The sequence below is a fragment of the Vicia villosa genome, unplaced genomic scaffold (genome assembly GCF_029867415.1).
Source record: "Vicia villosa cultivar HV-30 ecotype Madison, WI unplaced genomic scaffold, Vvil1.0 ctg.000282F_1_1, whole genome shotgun sequence".
NCBI classification, from domain to species: domain Eukaryota; kingdom Viridiplantae; phylum Streptophyta; class Magnoliopsida; order Fabales; family Fabaceae; genus Vicia; species Vicia villosa.
Genome location: NW_026705120.1, coordinates 538008 through 554900, shown reverse-complemented (window position 1 = coordinate 554900; position 16893 = coordinate 538008). Strand labels below are relative to the sequence as shown.

At 34.0% G+C, this 16893-nt stretch overlaps 1 protein-coding gene across 1 annotated transcript; it reads left to right on the top strand.

Annotated features, from left to right (window-relative positions):
- The first annotated feature begins 8574 nt into the window (after positions 1-8574).
- Positions 8575-15409, top strand: LOC131626303 (uncharacterized). The gene is made up of 4 exons (XM_058897134.1): positions 8575-8605; positions 9948-10033; positions 11428-11547; positions 13376-15409. The coding sequence occupies exons 1-4, from the start codon at positions 8575-8577 to the stop codon at positions 15407-15409; spliced, it is 2271 nt and encodes a 756-aa protein (XP_058753117.1).
- The last annotated feature ends 1484 nt before the right edge of the window (positions 15410-16893 follow it).

The window sequence follows — 16893 nt, the reverse complement described above, 5'->3', positions numbered from 1 at the left end:
GGGAGGTGGCTGGTTCCTCAAAGGGTGGAAAAAAAGAGAATGAGAATGTGGGAGATGGAAATGAAAAGGTAATTAAAGAAACTTTGCGAGGTGAGAAATACCCAGCAAATTTTATTTTTGTTGACACTTGCGGCGTGCTTCTAACCCTGCAACCTCTGTGTCTGACACATGTACCTACCACTATGTACCATCATTAATTGTCAAATTTTTTTGTCCAAAATTTTCAAAAAAAAAAACTTGCGAAGTGGTTCTTACCTCGCAACGTAAAATGGCGTTGAGACTTGCGGGGTGGTTTGCATTTTGCAACTTTTGTGTCAGTAAAATCAACAAATGGTCACCTGCCACCCTGACTTCTTAGTAAATGTAATATTTAATTTTCCAATAACTTTTTATAAAATCTTGTTGTGGGGTGTTTAACACTCTGCAACTTTTTTCCAAAATTTCAAACTTCCCTCCCTCGGTTGCGAGATGGAAAAACATTAAAAAAATTTTTTTTATAGAAAACTGGGTTGCGAGGTGGTTTACACCCTACAACTGCAATAATTTATGAAGTGTTTGTCACCTGGCAAACTCACCCAGCTAATAACCAGTTTTCTTGTATTGAACAAACTCACTCCAACTTAAACATGTTTGTTCCTAAATAAGAATCTAAAAATCATGAATTAACAAGTTTTGAAAAACAGAAACAAATGCATGGCTCAAATGAAAAACGATACACACAAAGTAAATACTTACCACTAAACTACGACGATAACATAAGCACGAAACAAATGCCAAATACAAAAAATATGCCAAACATTTTAAAACAACACTAGTACACAAATGAATCATACCTAGCACACAATCATCGATAGATGAAAAAACAGACAAAAGTGGAGTATTTTCACTCATCCAACAATCTTTCAAACAATAGATTAAATTAGGCAACCATCCAAAAATCACGTTGAAAACACAAAGGCAAGAATCACAAGGGCTTTTCAAGGTTGTAGTATGGTCGGATGAACAAACAAGAGATAATTCCTAAGGTTAATTGAAACAAAAGCTTGCCTAAACCTAAGGGAGTGATCAGTTCACCAAAGATTCAAACACAAAATTCCAATTAAACATCTTCAAAATCCAAAATTTCACACTGAAGCACTTCACACAATTATTTGGGATATTTTTTGTTTTTCTTTGTCAAAACCTTTTTTTCTTCATTTTTTTCTTTCCTTTTCTTTTCTTTCTCTTTCCCTTTTATTTTTTTTGTTGGGTTAAATACGTTTTTAGTCCCTATAAATATGTGACCCCGCATTTTTAGTCCCTATAAAATTTTCCTTCAATGAATGGTCCTTATAAAATTATTATGCACCTAGTTTCAGTCCCTACTGTCAAACCAATGTGTATTTTAGAATGATTATTTTGCAGACATGTTCATAATGTTTTAAAAAGTTCCTGGAAAAAAAGAAACTCAAAATTTAATTTCTAAGTTGAGATTTTCATTACTTTTATCATTATTTTTTGAAATTTAAATAATTCATATTTAATTCTTCTCGTGTTTAAAAATTCTAAAACTTGGTAAATAAATATTTTACACTATTCTAAACATATATAAAAAAAATATTCAAAAATTAAAAAAATAAAGGGTAATTAAACAGTTTTTAAAATTATAGAAAATAGCAGGGACTGAAATTGCATGCATAAAATTTTTAGAAGAACCATTCTTTGAAGAAAATTTTTATAGGGACTAAAAATGCAATGTCGCATATTTATAGGGACTAAAAACATATTTAACCTTTTTTTCTTTTCTTTTTTCAACCACATAGCAATCAACCCATACGTACACAATCAATTTTCTCCCCAACTTGAATTCAACCGTATCATTATGTGAATACTCCATGTTTTCTAAGGCAAAGTAAAAATTCATACAACAACACAAAGTTGAGGGCTTAAAAAAATCAACAATCAAAATTCATACAAAAAGTAAACTACATACTCACAGGCAAGCATCAAGTTCAAACAACATGGAAATTGACAAAAGCTCAAAGGGGGTTAACAATTAATCACACACTCACAAGGTGACATGACTATTTGGCAAGGGTAGTTGTGCTTAAAATGAAACAAAATGCCTTGATCCTTTTTCATGCCTCATATAGTCAACACAAACAAAAGATTAAGCGTAGTAAAATTCACTTAGAACAAGAGTTGTGGTCTCCAGCATATGTGAACAATGGAAAGCTACCAAAAATCTCCCGGTTTGTCAACATCGATCGATGATCAATCCACCCCTGATCATCCGTATGCAAGCTCCGTAGTTGTTTTCTAAGCTAATCTAACTAAAAAAATGAGAGTTTGATAAATTGAGACCAAAAATACTCAACCCATACCTAAAAAATGCCTATTTTTTGTCTTTTTAATGTGTTTTTGTCCATACTGATTCTCCCAACGACTTACCCGACGACTCAAAACAGCAATTTTCACGCTTTTGGGTGCATTTCCACGCTTCTCGGTCGCTCTTGCTTCGCCCAACGAAAATAGATTCGCCTGACGAACTTCACCAGAAGCAAACATCAAAAATTCAGTACTATTTTCGTCATAACTTGGGAACCGTAACTCCGATTTGCGCATGGTTCAAAGTGTTTGAAATCATATTCAATACTCTTTTTAACAATGACAAAATATCATTGCTTGAAGACCTACAAAAAATGAGATAAAAACAATTAAACTCAATGATATTTACACGATAACACAATATATACACTATAATGTAAACTATACCAAATATACACTAAAGTTGAGGTTTATTGATGAAAAGAAAACGAATTAAGTCGATGAGTGCTAATTATTCACATTTAAGTTCACAACAATTTAGCACTCAACAGGCGTCGATGGGGCTCATCCTAATTTGGTAGTACCCATAGTAGGCATTCATGAAACTCAATGTTTTGAAACCAGAGTGCCATCTATGAGCCTACAAATAATTGGCACTGGATATGGATCTCTAGAGCACACCTTATTTAGGTTTGAGAAACTCACACACATCCTTCATTTCCCCGAGTTCTTCTTTACCATCATTGTGTTAGCCAACCATATGGAATATTGGATCTCCTAGATGAACCTCACTTCAAAAAACTTTCTTACTTCTTCTGCCACAACCAATCTCTTTGCTTTTCCTTCTTTTCATTTCCTATGGGCGATATGATTTACTTCGGGTATTATGGATAGCTGATGACACACCACATTTGGATCCATCCCAGGCATATTTATGGGTGCTTAGGCGAAAAGGTATACATTCTCCTATAACATCTGCATAATCTCGATCTCTTCATATTCGGAAAGGGTCATTCTGATTAGAGTAGCTTGGTATTTATTGGTTCCTATATGAATGGTCTTTACCTTCAACTTGTATCTTACCTTCATCGTCTTTGAACTCTAGTCAATTTTGAAGGTGTTCGACCTTGCACTTACTTGCAAGGGAAGCCTACTAATGATCCTTGAATGGTTGGAGTATTTCCAGACATTACTTCAACCCATGGAAAACCTCCCAATAGAAGATATCTCTCGAACATCCGAGATCAATTATAAATCTTTTCACATTCCAATTGTGGATCTAGAGATTAATCACAATCAGATCATCTTCATGTGGAATTATATATTAAGCATCTTTGTGTGAGAAATTAACGGTTAGGATCAGGGCTCTAGACTCGGTGGAAAGGAAACTTACAAATGCATCACCTGTTTAGCAAATTTTTTCTGTGATGAGCTAAATTTGTCGTCGTATGTTAATCCTTTAGCTATAGTATTCAATGTGTGGCGTACATTATTTTTACCCCAATCTTCTTGACCGCTCCGAACCTTCATGATCTGTGAGGTTCTTCCCTATGGCTCTTATGGCGGTGTCTTTTTATATTATTGCTTTGTATGCCATCCTGTACGTATTTTTGAAGTCGGCCTTGTATCAACTTCTTGATCTCCTATTTCAATTAGTGACAACTGTCATTGTGATGACCTTGCACCCTGTGGTATTTGCATCATTTCCTAGTAGTCATTCCTATCGCATTCCCCTTGGGTGGGTTAGGTGCATTAAGGATCGTTATATGGAAAACCTCTTGAAGAATTCGTTCCTGCCTTGTATTCAACATGGTGAAATATTCGAACAATATTCAATTGGTCTTTATTAACACTTTCTCTTGGGGTAGTTGGTTCTTATGCTTTCTTTGTCCCTCGACTTTTGATTTAAACACTCCATTTTCTTTGGTATCTCACAACCTCTTCTCTACATTAATTTCCTACCCCCTTGATGTAGCATTCTACTTGTTCCATTATCTTGTCCATTGTGGCAGTTGTTTACTGAGCCAAGGACTTGTTGAAATGCCCCATCTTAGAATGTTCTAAAAGGCTCCTACAAACACCTCATGATTTTAAGGTGTGACCTTGATGGCTTCCTTATTAAAATGGGCCAGGTATTCTTAGAGATATTTTCCATGTTCGTGGTGGATGTTGAAGAAGATCATGGTCGACATTTTTCTATGCTTGCTAGCGGAGAATTGATGTATTATTTCCTCGCCAAATCTTGGTAGCTGGTTATGAAAAACTTGGGGAGGCTTATGTGTCAACATAAGGAAGTGTCCTTCAATGTGCCCACCACCAGATTTCATTTTAGTGAGTAGGTAACTTTGATGATATCCATCTGAGTGTTGATTGTTATAATGTGCTCCTGAGGGTTGCTCTGTCCTGCAATAACCTATTTTGGCGGAGAAGGTTTTCCACAACAACGAGTAGTTCTTCAATGGAAACACGTGATTCTTACAACATCCTTATGTACTTCGTCATATTATCAAGTTTAGATGTTAGCAAAGTCACTTCATCATGTAGATAAAAAATACCAAGCAGACAATCCTCTTTTTCATCTTTCAATTGGGTTATGATTTCTTGTTGTTTTTTTCCTATTTTATAGAATTCTTCACTTTTAATGCATAATTCTTTGTAAGCATCATTCAATTCATCATAATACATTTCTTCAATATGAAAGTCTTCATCACAGTCCCATATGCCACTGAGAGCAGTAACATGCTTAGCAATCTCAACTTTTGTTTCATCTTTTGATTCATCACCATCAGACCAAGACACAATAAAACATTTCTTTGTTTCTTGAAGAAGGTGGGACATTTAGGCTTAATGTGACGAAATCCTTCATATTCAAAACATTGAATACATTTATCTTGATATGACTTCTCTTCAGATTTGTTTCTTTCATGATAATCATAGTTTTGATGATGTCAGGTGAGATGTTCTTGACATCAGGTCTTTCCCTTTTGTTTATTCTCTTCACCACATTGTTAAATTTCCTCCCAAGTAACACAATGGCATTTGACATATCTTCATAAATATCAAGGTCATATCGACCCTTTTCATCTTCAGGGTTGGGGACAAAAGTTATGCTCTTATTTTTCTTTTCAGATTTGTCACTAATAGCTAATTCAAATGTTTGAAGTGACCTAAATGTTTCATCTACTCTCACGCTGCTAATGTCGTGGGCTTCCTCTATGGTTGTCACCTTCATGTCAAATCTCTTAGGTAGAGACCTGGGAATTTTTCTCACCAACTTTTCTTCTGACATTTTCTCTCCCAAGGCACAAGTAGAGTTGGCAATATCAAGAATGCTCATGTGGAAGTCATGAATGGATTCATCATCCTTCCTCACGAGATTCTCAAATTGAGTAGTGAGAAGCTGAAGTCTTGATATTTTAACTTATGAAGTTCCTTCATGAGTGGTTTTGAGAATTTCCCATGCATCTTTAGCCACGGTACATGTATTTATCAACTTGAACATGGTTTTGTCAACACAATTGAATAGGGCATTGAAAGCTTTGGAGTTTCCAAAAGCAAGTATATCTTCTTCTTTAGACCAGTCCTTTTCTGGTTTCAAAGTTTCATTCCCTTATTTGTTCTTCACAACAGGATGGTTCCAACCGTTTAAGACAACTTCCCAAGTTTTTCTATCAATAGATTTTAGGAATACTACCATATGTAACTTCCAATAGTCATAATTGGCGCCATTTAAGAGTGGTGGTCTATTGTTGAAGCCTCCTTTTTTGTCCATACTCCATGGTATCAGAAAGTATCTTCCTTGGAGCTCACCCAAGACAGAACGTGGTGTTTGCTCTAATGCCAATTGAAATTCTGGCACTTTCAAATAAATGTTGAGACGGATGTCACCATACCAAAACATAATGTCAAGATAGATGTCAAGACATCATCTTACTGACAGAATAATTTTACCAAATATTAATTCTTGCAGTAGTAAATTACAGAAGCTAAAAGACACAGTCAATTATTTACCTTGTTCGGTGCAACATCACCTACATTTGGGGGCTACCAAGCCAGGAAGGAAATCTACTATAATAATATTATTTTGAAACCCTAAACAACAATTGTTTACAATTTTTTCACCTAATCACTACCAATGTAATTTATACCTAGGACTCTCTTAGATATGAGACCCCTCTCACTTCCCTCAATCACACATTTGTGATTGTCAACAACAATAACAATTGACAGAAGAAATACTTCCTAATTAAATAGATTATACTCATGATTAAAAAATCATGAGTGAATCACAATGAACAAATAACAATAAGTCCAACTTAGTATCAAAATGATACATGAGAGGGTAACAAAGACAGAGAACAGATGAAACCCTAAAAGACACCAATCCTTATTCCCATCTTTGTGATCTACTTAGGTTTAGACTCTTACCATTATAGTCCAGTGCAACGCTTGGGCTTGGATATTAAATCTGGCTATAACCTAATGCAAATCAAACGAGATCAAATCATATCTAATCAAATCTTCAAAGGCAAGGCAAAAGGTTTTGAAATCCAATCAAGCAAATCAGATATTATGTTCTCTCTTCAACTTTGAAACAAATACTCATTAAATACAATATTAAATGCAGTGCTTGATCCACAAATGACAAAATAAATCTTCTGGGACATTAGAAGCAGATCTTCCAGAAATAGAAATTACACAGGATGCAATGTCGTAGCAACATGTAACGACATCTTGTCCAACATCTTGCTGAACTTCTTATTTTATCAAAATGCAACCAACAAACCGAACCCTAACAATATTGAGGATGATATGTGTTTATGGCTCTCTTGTTAAGGGATCTTCACTAGGGTTCTGTTTGTGTTTTTTAGACAAGTGAAACTGAATGCTACAAGTTGAAGATATGGTGAAAAGTGGCGTACTGTTAGATTAAAAATAAAATATTCGAGAGAAACGACTTTTAAATGAAATAAAAACATAATCTCAAGCTTCTGAGATTCAGAGCATGTACATTGAACAAGTTTACCCTTTGGTTTAAAAAAACCGGCGGAACATATTGTATATTTTTTTAAGAAAAAAAACATGCCGCGTCCAAGAATTATACCTCGGTTTATTTATATGTGAGGATAAAATAATATCTTGGTTGATAGGCTTGCCTCATCTTATCTCAAAAAGCAAAAGGGATCATAAGGGGGAGAAATATCAAATATTGAATCTGCCTAGCCTCCAAGGCATTCAATCTCCTAGACAAGAAAAGTTTTGGTGGAAATCTAACCATCAAAGTGGATATTAATAAGGATTTTGATACATTGGACTAGAACCTTTTGCTCAAGGTCTTGAAGTGTTTTGCGTTCTATTCTAAATTTACCTCTTGGATATCTACAATTTTATCCTTAGCTTATATGCATGTGATGATTAATGGTTTGCTTAATGGATGCTTCAAGTGTGTTAGATGGGTTAGACAAGGAGACCCCCTATCACATATCTTGTCATAATTTTAAATTTGAAGTTTAATAAAGCTATTATTTGGTAGAATCTAGTCTTGGCTGAAGAATTGCACTACATCTTTAGACACATCCATCTGCATAATGTTCCAATAGGTTTGGCAAAAGAATTCCCCAAACCCATCAGGTTCACGAGAGCTAACCTTACTAAGGTTGAATACAATACTTTAAATTTCTTCCATAGAAGGGCAAGAGGTAATCATGGATTTCATCTCTTTAGTTATCAGGTAGGGGATGATATAATCTAAATTAGGAAAATTTGGACCTGCAGCTGCATTATCAAACAAGTTAGTGAAATAGTTTGTGGCATGGGCGATAATACTTTGACTGTCACGCAAGATATTGTCTCCTCCATCTTTTAAGTGAGTAATAGTGTTTATATAACTATTTATCTTGGTCATCATATGAATGAAAGAGGCGTTTTTGTCTCATTCAGGATGCCAAGACACTTTTTCTAACTCCACTTGAGCATTTTTTCCTTCAAAAGTATGTCTCCAGTGGCACCATAATTTTGAATAGGAATTTAGATTTCGACAATATTATCATTGTTATCTTTGACATTCCTTTGCAAATTACTTAAAAATGTATTTATTCCAAACTCTGAGCCTAGATTTTATCAATTGAAGATTCTTGTTTAGAATATACATGGGGAAACCAACTTTAGGGGTGTATCAGTAGAATTGAATAAGGTTGAGGCAATTGTCATTTAGAATCCACATTTGATGAATTTTGAACTGAGATCTATGTCCAACCTCCTTTAAACATGGCTAGAACCGATTCCACCATTACTTCAGGTAAAGTAAGCACCAAAGGTCTCAAGGTCTATCAGGTTATTTAGATCAATCCAGTTGGCAAAATCTAAAAAAAGTGGATCTACAAGTGGAAATTCTTCCTCTATGCTCATAAGCCCTCAATATAGAGTTAAAATACCCTAATAAAGACCAAGGTAAGGGATTAGAATTATAATCATAGAAAGGCCATGCCACTTATATTTCCTTTTTTTATGTGATAGGTGCATGCATAAATCAAAATATTGCAGATACTGATGGAGCCATGGTCTGTTCTTAAAGAGAATATTTGGTCAGTAGACAAAAGTATTTGAGGGTTGAAGGTTTTATCACTAATACACCACAAATTTGGGTTATATTTATTCTAATGTTTTGAGCAAAAAGCTTATATCCTAAGGAATTAAAGAATCTCTGAGAGTGTGTTTGGATGAAGCATTTTAATGAGGGAAAGTAATGTTTTGAGGCAATTTAAAATTATTTGACCAAAATCCATTGTTTGGATACAAAAATAAAGAATTCTTAAAATGATGGAAATTTATGGAGTATTTCATCCAAGTTAAATTTAATCATTTTGAAATGACACCAAAAACAAAAGAATTTGAAATTTCTCTCATGTTCCATAGAATGTATATGTTATTATTATTTCTTCAAATTTGCAAATTGGTCCTCATATTTTCCAAAATTATAAAATTGACCCCAAAAATTTTCAAATAATTGCAAATTGGTCCTTAATAATTTTTAAATTTACAATTTGGTCCTTCAAATTTTGAAAATTTGCAAATTAGTCCCTACTTTTTCATTTTTTAATTTGATCCAAAAATTTTAAATTTTATAAAAAAAGACACCAAAAATCTAACAATGAATTTCCTTAATACTCCATCCAAACAAAATAATTTAAAAATGAATGAATTTCAATTGAATCATTTGAATTGGTTTGAATTTTAAATTCCTTTAAAATTTCAAATTACCTCATCCAAACACACTCTGAGGGAATTTGGAAAAAGAGATTTAAGGCTCAGAGGAAAAGCAAATGTCTGTTTTTTGGGATTTGAGAAACGAATTTAGGGCCAATTTTGTATGGGTGTTGGCGAGGCCCACTGCGTTCTAATATAGGAACTTCATGGATAAGGTATATGATTACCAGATTTGGATCTGGTTAAATAAGTTGATCTAGATCTATTCCTCTACTTGAATTTTTTTCCTTTGATATTTTGACATAACAATTTGGAATAAAGATCTTATTCTTCCTGAATATCATCATCTGATTCAGATTGATTAACCATTGTGACCCAAGAGTTTGCCAAGAATTTCTTGTTTCTTAATGTAACATTTTCTTTTTCTGAATTAGAAATGGATTACTCCACCTCATTTGTGGCATCAACAAATTTAGAATCTTCTGAAGCTCCAATCTCATTAGTGCTCAGAATAGGAGAGGTAACTAAATTAAAATCTTGATTAGGAGAAGGGGTCATATATTTATAGGGAGGTTGAATAATAATAGGGAAAAATGAACCTGGTTATTAAGGTTTACCAAAGGTTATTTTCCTTTGGAAATAGCACGCATGGACTCAGTTGCAGCAATTTCCACATGGATATGCTCTTTGAGACAAAAGTTACAAGGTTGTTTAACTTAGGTTTTGGAACAAAAACTTAAGTAGAGCCTGAATTCTTATTAGAGGAGTCAATCTATTTTGATTCCCGTTTATTGGCAAATCTACAAACTTCTAAGGAGTGGCTAGTTTTTTTTTTGCACCAAGTGCAAAAATAAAGGTTTTCATACTATAGATCCGTAAAGAAGACAAAACCCTGTCTTATACTAGAATTTTGTAACAGAATTTACTAGATATATTCATGTCAATTAACACCCTAACATAATGTCTGGAAGTTATATTAGTTATGGGTTTAGCGGAAGCGATATCAAAGTATATATGAGTCCTTATACTGCGTGCGATGGCAAATAGTATCTTAGGATGCCAATATTCATGCGCTATACCATATAATCATACCCATACTTGGACAGTATTACTTTGTTGAATACAAGGAGTAAAGTCTTTAGACCAAGGAAAAAGCTTTAACAAACTTGAGGATAGATTCCATGCACCAGATGCTCAAACTCGCCTCACATCTTTAAGGGACGAAAATGTGAATTAAAAAAATCCTTTTCCAAGAGAAATCACTCCCTATTTTCCTAAGTCCTTCCAAAGTGAGGAGAGTTTGTCGTGAATCATTAAAGTAGATAGCAATTTTAAACCCTTTGGCCAAAGAATTCTCCCATGTAGGTTATATTTGCAAGCTTCCACTCCGGCTTGATATTCATCCTTAGGGATAATGATTGAGAGCTAGTCACCTTTTAGAATCGGTTGAGGTTTTAAACTGTGGTTGTGGTTGCGGTCGCAGATGCGGTTGCGGGTGTTATGATTGCGGCCATACGGTTGTTGCGATACACATTGCGGCCGTTACGAAGTGAATTTAAATTAGGAAATATTTGAAATACACCATTAGAAAAACTTAATGTTAATATTTTACATTACAAATCACATGCAAATTGATTTTATGGATTTTCAAATGTTGAGTTATGATGAAAATATGTGAAGAAACATGGGTGAAAGTGTTTGATGCGAATTCTAATGTTGTTGGACATGTGATTACAAATCATACTGCAATTTGTTAGTTACCAAAATGTGTTAATATCTAGTGTAATTTTTGGTAACTTTCGAGTCATTTAATTGCAAATCATTAGTTATTTCTCTTTGATTTTGTATATATAATCGTATATTTATTTTATCGTCGAATAGTTCTTATATGCTCATTTTTGTCTAAAATTGTAGGTTTGCTTGATGGATGGAAGCTTGAACCATGAAAAATGCTTAGAAGATATTTCAAGACCAAAAGCAAGGGATTCTGGAAATAGCTTCCGCGCTAAGCACGGTGTGAGCGCGCTAAGCGCGGTTTTGATGAAAAGTGGGAAGTCCTGGCAGAAACTTCCGCGCTAAGCCCAGGTTGGAGTGCGCTTAGCGCGATATTTGGGCGGTTTAACTATTCTGGGTAGCGAGCTAAGCGCGCTTTATGGCGCTTAGCGCGGTCTGCGAATTTCTGTTTTTCTATTTAAGGAACAAAATCGAAATTGTGAGAGGTTACACCATTTTGAGAGCCAAGAAACCCTAATCTTATTGTAGCAACATAGAATCGAAGAATCGGAGCATTGATCGTCGAGAAATCATCGTAGATGCTTGCTATTCTTCATCCTTTCCTTCTTGTGCAAGCTTCCATGTCAATGGATAGCTAAATCCTGTTAGTATCAAGGCTTTGATATAATCTTCCTTTCCTTTTGTATATTTTTCTTGTGAATATTGTGTATGAATAAGTTAATAATCAATATAGATGATCTAGTTTGTTTACTCTTGAATTGCTATGGTTTAAATGTTTGTGAAATACAATATTTCAATCTTGATCTAACTCTATCATCTATCAAACATTAATAGTATTCGATCAAAACAATTTATCTCAAATCTCAACCGTTAATAGTATTCGATCAAAAACTCTTACAAATAACTTATTTTTTAGGAGAAATAATAGGCCATATATTTTTTTATATTTTAATTTTATTTAATATAATCGTTTGAACAATTTTTTTATAATTATCAATTGATATTTTCTATTACCTGTTGATATTATTTCTCCTAAAAAAACTTGTATATATAGAAGCATCATGAAGAGAAAGGCCTCCTAAAGTCTTTTTTATCCACCATTTAATCTTAAAAAATCTTTTAAAAAATTTTATAAAACAAATCAAATTTTCTTTAAATTAAATTCTATTTGATAAACTTAAATTAAAAGATAAAATTAATACATTTTTAAAACAAATCAAATTTAATTGCAAATAAAAAAAATCATGAATCTTAGTAAAAAATTGTTTCTTCTTATTTTAAAACAAATTTCTTTTAATATATATTTTATTTAGAATTTAGATCAATTTGTACTTATTATTTATATTTTCTTTTAAATAAAATTGTAGGCACATTTTGAACATAATTTCGTACTTTATTTAAAAATGTATTATATATTGAAGACATACATAATTTGTGCACCATAAATTATATCTTTATTTTTAATTTTAATAAAAAATAACTCAATAATATGTCAGTTATGTTGATAGGTATCTAATATTCAATCAGTTTGATTTTGTTATACAACACAATTTAATATATGAATATCAAATATCAAATATTTATATAAAAAATCAAAACAGCAAATTAATAAAGACAATAAAATCTAAATCAGTTAAAACTAGCGATACCCATACCTCGCAAATAGAAGCCTCCATAATATATACTTAACAAACACGTAAGGATTATAAACCCTAAAATATCAACTAAACTCAGCTCTTTTCCAAACCCTACGGCAACTCCATTCTCATCATCAGGTGAAAAATCACGTTATCCCTTCATATTTTCACAATTTTTGTTTAATTGCTGTGAAATTTTCAAACGTAATGGTTATTTTAAGAACAAGAGTACTTTGTTTTGCATGCATGTGAATAATAGGGTCACGAAGTAGGTTTCAAATTGCAATACATGTTTATTATTGTTCATGCTATTGTGTTTATATTAATTTAATCATTGTGACATTTTATTATAGTTTGAACATCATGTTGTTTTCTGATTGTTGATGATTGGTATAGAAAACTTGCAGCTTTTTATGGTGTTTATTGTTCTTCTACTATGTAGTTCTTGTAATTGTTGAGTTCTAATCGTTGAGTTTATTGTTATCTTTCAGATGGAGGACTCTAACAATTGTGATTCACCTTGTGATGGACAGAGTGTAGGGGTGATCCTAAATCACACGACTACCGAGCTGAAACGTGACCTTCAACCACTCAATATTGATTCGATTTCTTTCTCGGACTCTGATGCTAGCTCTGTGGTTTCTATGAAGGAGGGTTGTGGATCACCTATGTCATCATGGGCTTCCGATTCCGAAATTGATATCTCTGTGACCAGTTGTCATGTAATGCCTGAGGAGTCCCTTCAGGATGTTGACCTTGAAGGAAACTATGAAAACCAGTTCGTCAGGGTGGAAAACAATGATGATGGTTTTTTGTGGGAGATGGACAATAGAAGTTATGAAGAGTTGCTCAAAAAGTTCATTGAAAAGGAGGAAGAGTTAAGAGTTTCCAATTTTAAGCTTCAACTTTCGGAACAAGAGATTGTAACTTTGAAAGTTCAAGTTGAGAATAGTGAGAGTGAGATTAATGATATGCATGAAAAATTGGAGCTGAAAGAGGATGAGTTGTATGAACAAAAGGAGCTTTCGGATAAAGAGATTTTCAAGTTGAAGACTCGAATTAGAGAATGTGAAAATCAACTTGACGATGTGCGCGGAGAATTAAATCTGAAAAAGGGGCAGCTTGATAGTGTGCACAGAGAATTAAAGCTGAAGAAGGGTCAGCTTTTTATGTTGCGTGAAAAGTTGAAGCTGGACTTGAAAAATGTTCATCTTGATTATGAGAGCAAATTAAATTTGAAAAACGGTGATCTTGATAAAATGCATGAAGAGTTGTTGCTGAAAAAGCATCAGCTTGATAATGTCCGTGAAGAATTGAAGCAGAAAGTGAAGGAGCTGAATGAACAAAAAGAGCTTTCGAAAGAAGAGATTTTCAAGTTGAAGACTCAAACTAAAGAGAGTGAGAATCAACTCCAAAATGTGATGGAAGAATTGGAGCTGAAAGCGGATCAGCTTGATAATGTCCGTGAAGAATTGAAGCTGAAAGCGGATCAGCTTGATAATGTCCGCGAAGAATTGAAGCTGAAAGCGGAGAAGTTGAATGAAGAAAAGGAGCTTTCGAAAGAAGAGATTTTCAAATTGAAGACTCGACTTACTGAAAGTGAAAATCAACTTGAAAATGTGCGGGAGGAATTGAGTCTGAAAAAGGAGGAGCTGCAAAAACAAACTGCTGAGTTGGATACTCATATTCCAGACTGTGTCAACAAGATTACAGATTTGATGGAACAACTCAAGATTTCAAAGAATGAAGTCACAAATTTAAGAAAGGAACTTGATAGTAAGTCATCTATGATTCATCAGTTGTATTGTCAGATTAAAGAGGAAAAGGAAAATCGCGCTGCATTAGAATGCAACATAGAAACCTTGGTTTCAATAAAAGAGGAGAGTGACATTAACCACGAGGAGGAGTTGAGAAATTTGAATTTGACACTGGTTGATAATGAGGTTATTTTCTCTTGGGAGAGAGAAAAGATGGATGCTGATATTGACAGATTGTCAAAACTGAGACAACAATTGACTTCTAAACTGGAGGAATTCGAGACTAGAAACAAGGAGTTAGAAAAAAAAGTAATGCTACATGGAGCTGAAAAATCGAGTGAGAATAAGCTTCATTCTGCTGAAGTAAAACTTTTGCAAAACGAAATCAGTTGTTTGAAGAAAGAACTTGGTCAAAGAATAAATGATGCAAAAGCTGCGAATAAGGAATCAAACAAGGTAAGGGTTGAAATAAATGAAGCCAATGCAAAGGTTGATAAGCTTAAGGCTGAGATATGTTCGCGGGGCGATCAAATATCACAAATGAAGAATCATATAGACGAGCTGAACAGCTCACTGAAGGAGCTGGTGGTCCATTATGGAACTAAAGTGAATGATGAAAACAAGCTAATAATGCGAGTGGTAGAACTTGAAAAAGAGATGAGTAAGGCTGCAAAACAGGCTGCAGAAAGGGGTGTGGAGAAGAAAGAGGCAGTTAAGCATCTATGGAATTCACTTGAGCACGGTTGGAGTGGATACAATGACTTCTAGGCATGGTGGCATGTTACATTTAGTCGTTTTATTTTGTTTTGTTTCATATATTTTTTCTGTTATGCATCTAAACAGTTTGATGAAGTTTTTATGTTAAGTTTCTTTTAGTTTTGAATTCTGAGAAATTTTTCGTATCTTGAATTATATAAAATTTATTTGGTTTGACATATTTGTGGAAGCTTTTATATTTTAATGTTGATTCTTTATCTGAAGTTGATAATAGCTTTTGGCTGATTGTTGTTTAGTTAGTGGAAATAGTTAAGTTTAGTTATTATGTAGCGGAGACCACAGTCTGATGTATAATTCAAGTTTGATTTCTGTGAATGAAATGACAAACTCAAAAGTTATGTTTGTTTTCGAATATAATTATATAGGTACAGAAAAATTATGATTGTAGTTCAAACTATAAGTAAATTTTGACTATATTCAAAGATATCATTTCTAAAATAACTTTTAATTCATTATTCTCTGTGGTTAGCATCATGATTTGGCTTCAACTATATGAATCATTTTGTGGAAACTTTAGAGTTACTACTCCTCCGTTTAGTTTGTATGTAGTTATATAGTACTTTTGTTATATTAGTTTGAAGATGTAAAAAATATTGAGACAATCATGAACTTATTTTGACAGTAGTTGTGATTTTTTCCCATAAATTCATTCTACTTGAAATAATTCTACTTTGACAGTAGGTGAGATAAAAGATGTAGAAAAGAGGAAAGGGACCCTAACCAATGTTGGTGATTTTAGTATCATCAATGTACTTTGGTAGTAATGTGATTTACTATAGGCCAATGCAATTATGCGTTAAGTTTGAAACGAGTTAGGGTAGTGCGGAGTGCACGTTCGTCGAGCCAAACGTGTAATTGAATACGAATAATTGAAACGGGGTTCCAAGGGGCGTAGCCCTTGGTGGGGTGCGGGGCAGCGCCCCGTCGGGGTCCAAGGGGCAGAGCCCCTGGCTGGGGTGCGGGGCAGCGCCCCGTTCGAAAAACTCGTTTGAATAGTTGTACCCTTTCGCAACCGATATAACCGCCCCGTTCGAAAAATTCGTTTGAATAGTTGTACCCTTTCGCAACCGATATAACCGTTTTTCTGAAAAGTTGTGCCTTTTCGGTTTCTGTTATTAATCTCCTATATAAGGAGTCATTTGGCCTCAATTTTAGTACACGGAAATATACTTCCTCTCTACATTCCTGATTTGTTCTCTATTGTCAAAAACAGATCGCTCTTCGAGAATTATTCTCGCAAAGATTTCGTGAACCCAAACAAGAATAGGGTCGAAATACTTTGTTCGGAAAGTGAACGAACACGGTTCTTCGAAGTTATCCAGGATTATCATACCCGAAATTCTAACAACCAAGAGAACCAAAAGAGACAACTAAAATAAAGATTAGCAAAAGGTGTCTAATGGTGATAGGTGGGGGATCCCACCAAGTAAAATCATCGGCGGTTGAACTTGTAACTTGTTTTACAAGCTTCCTAC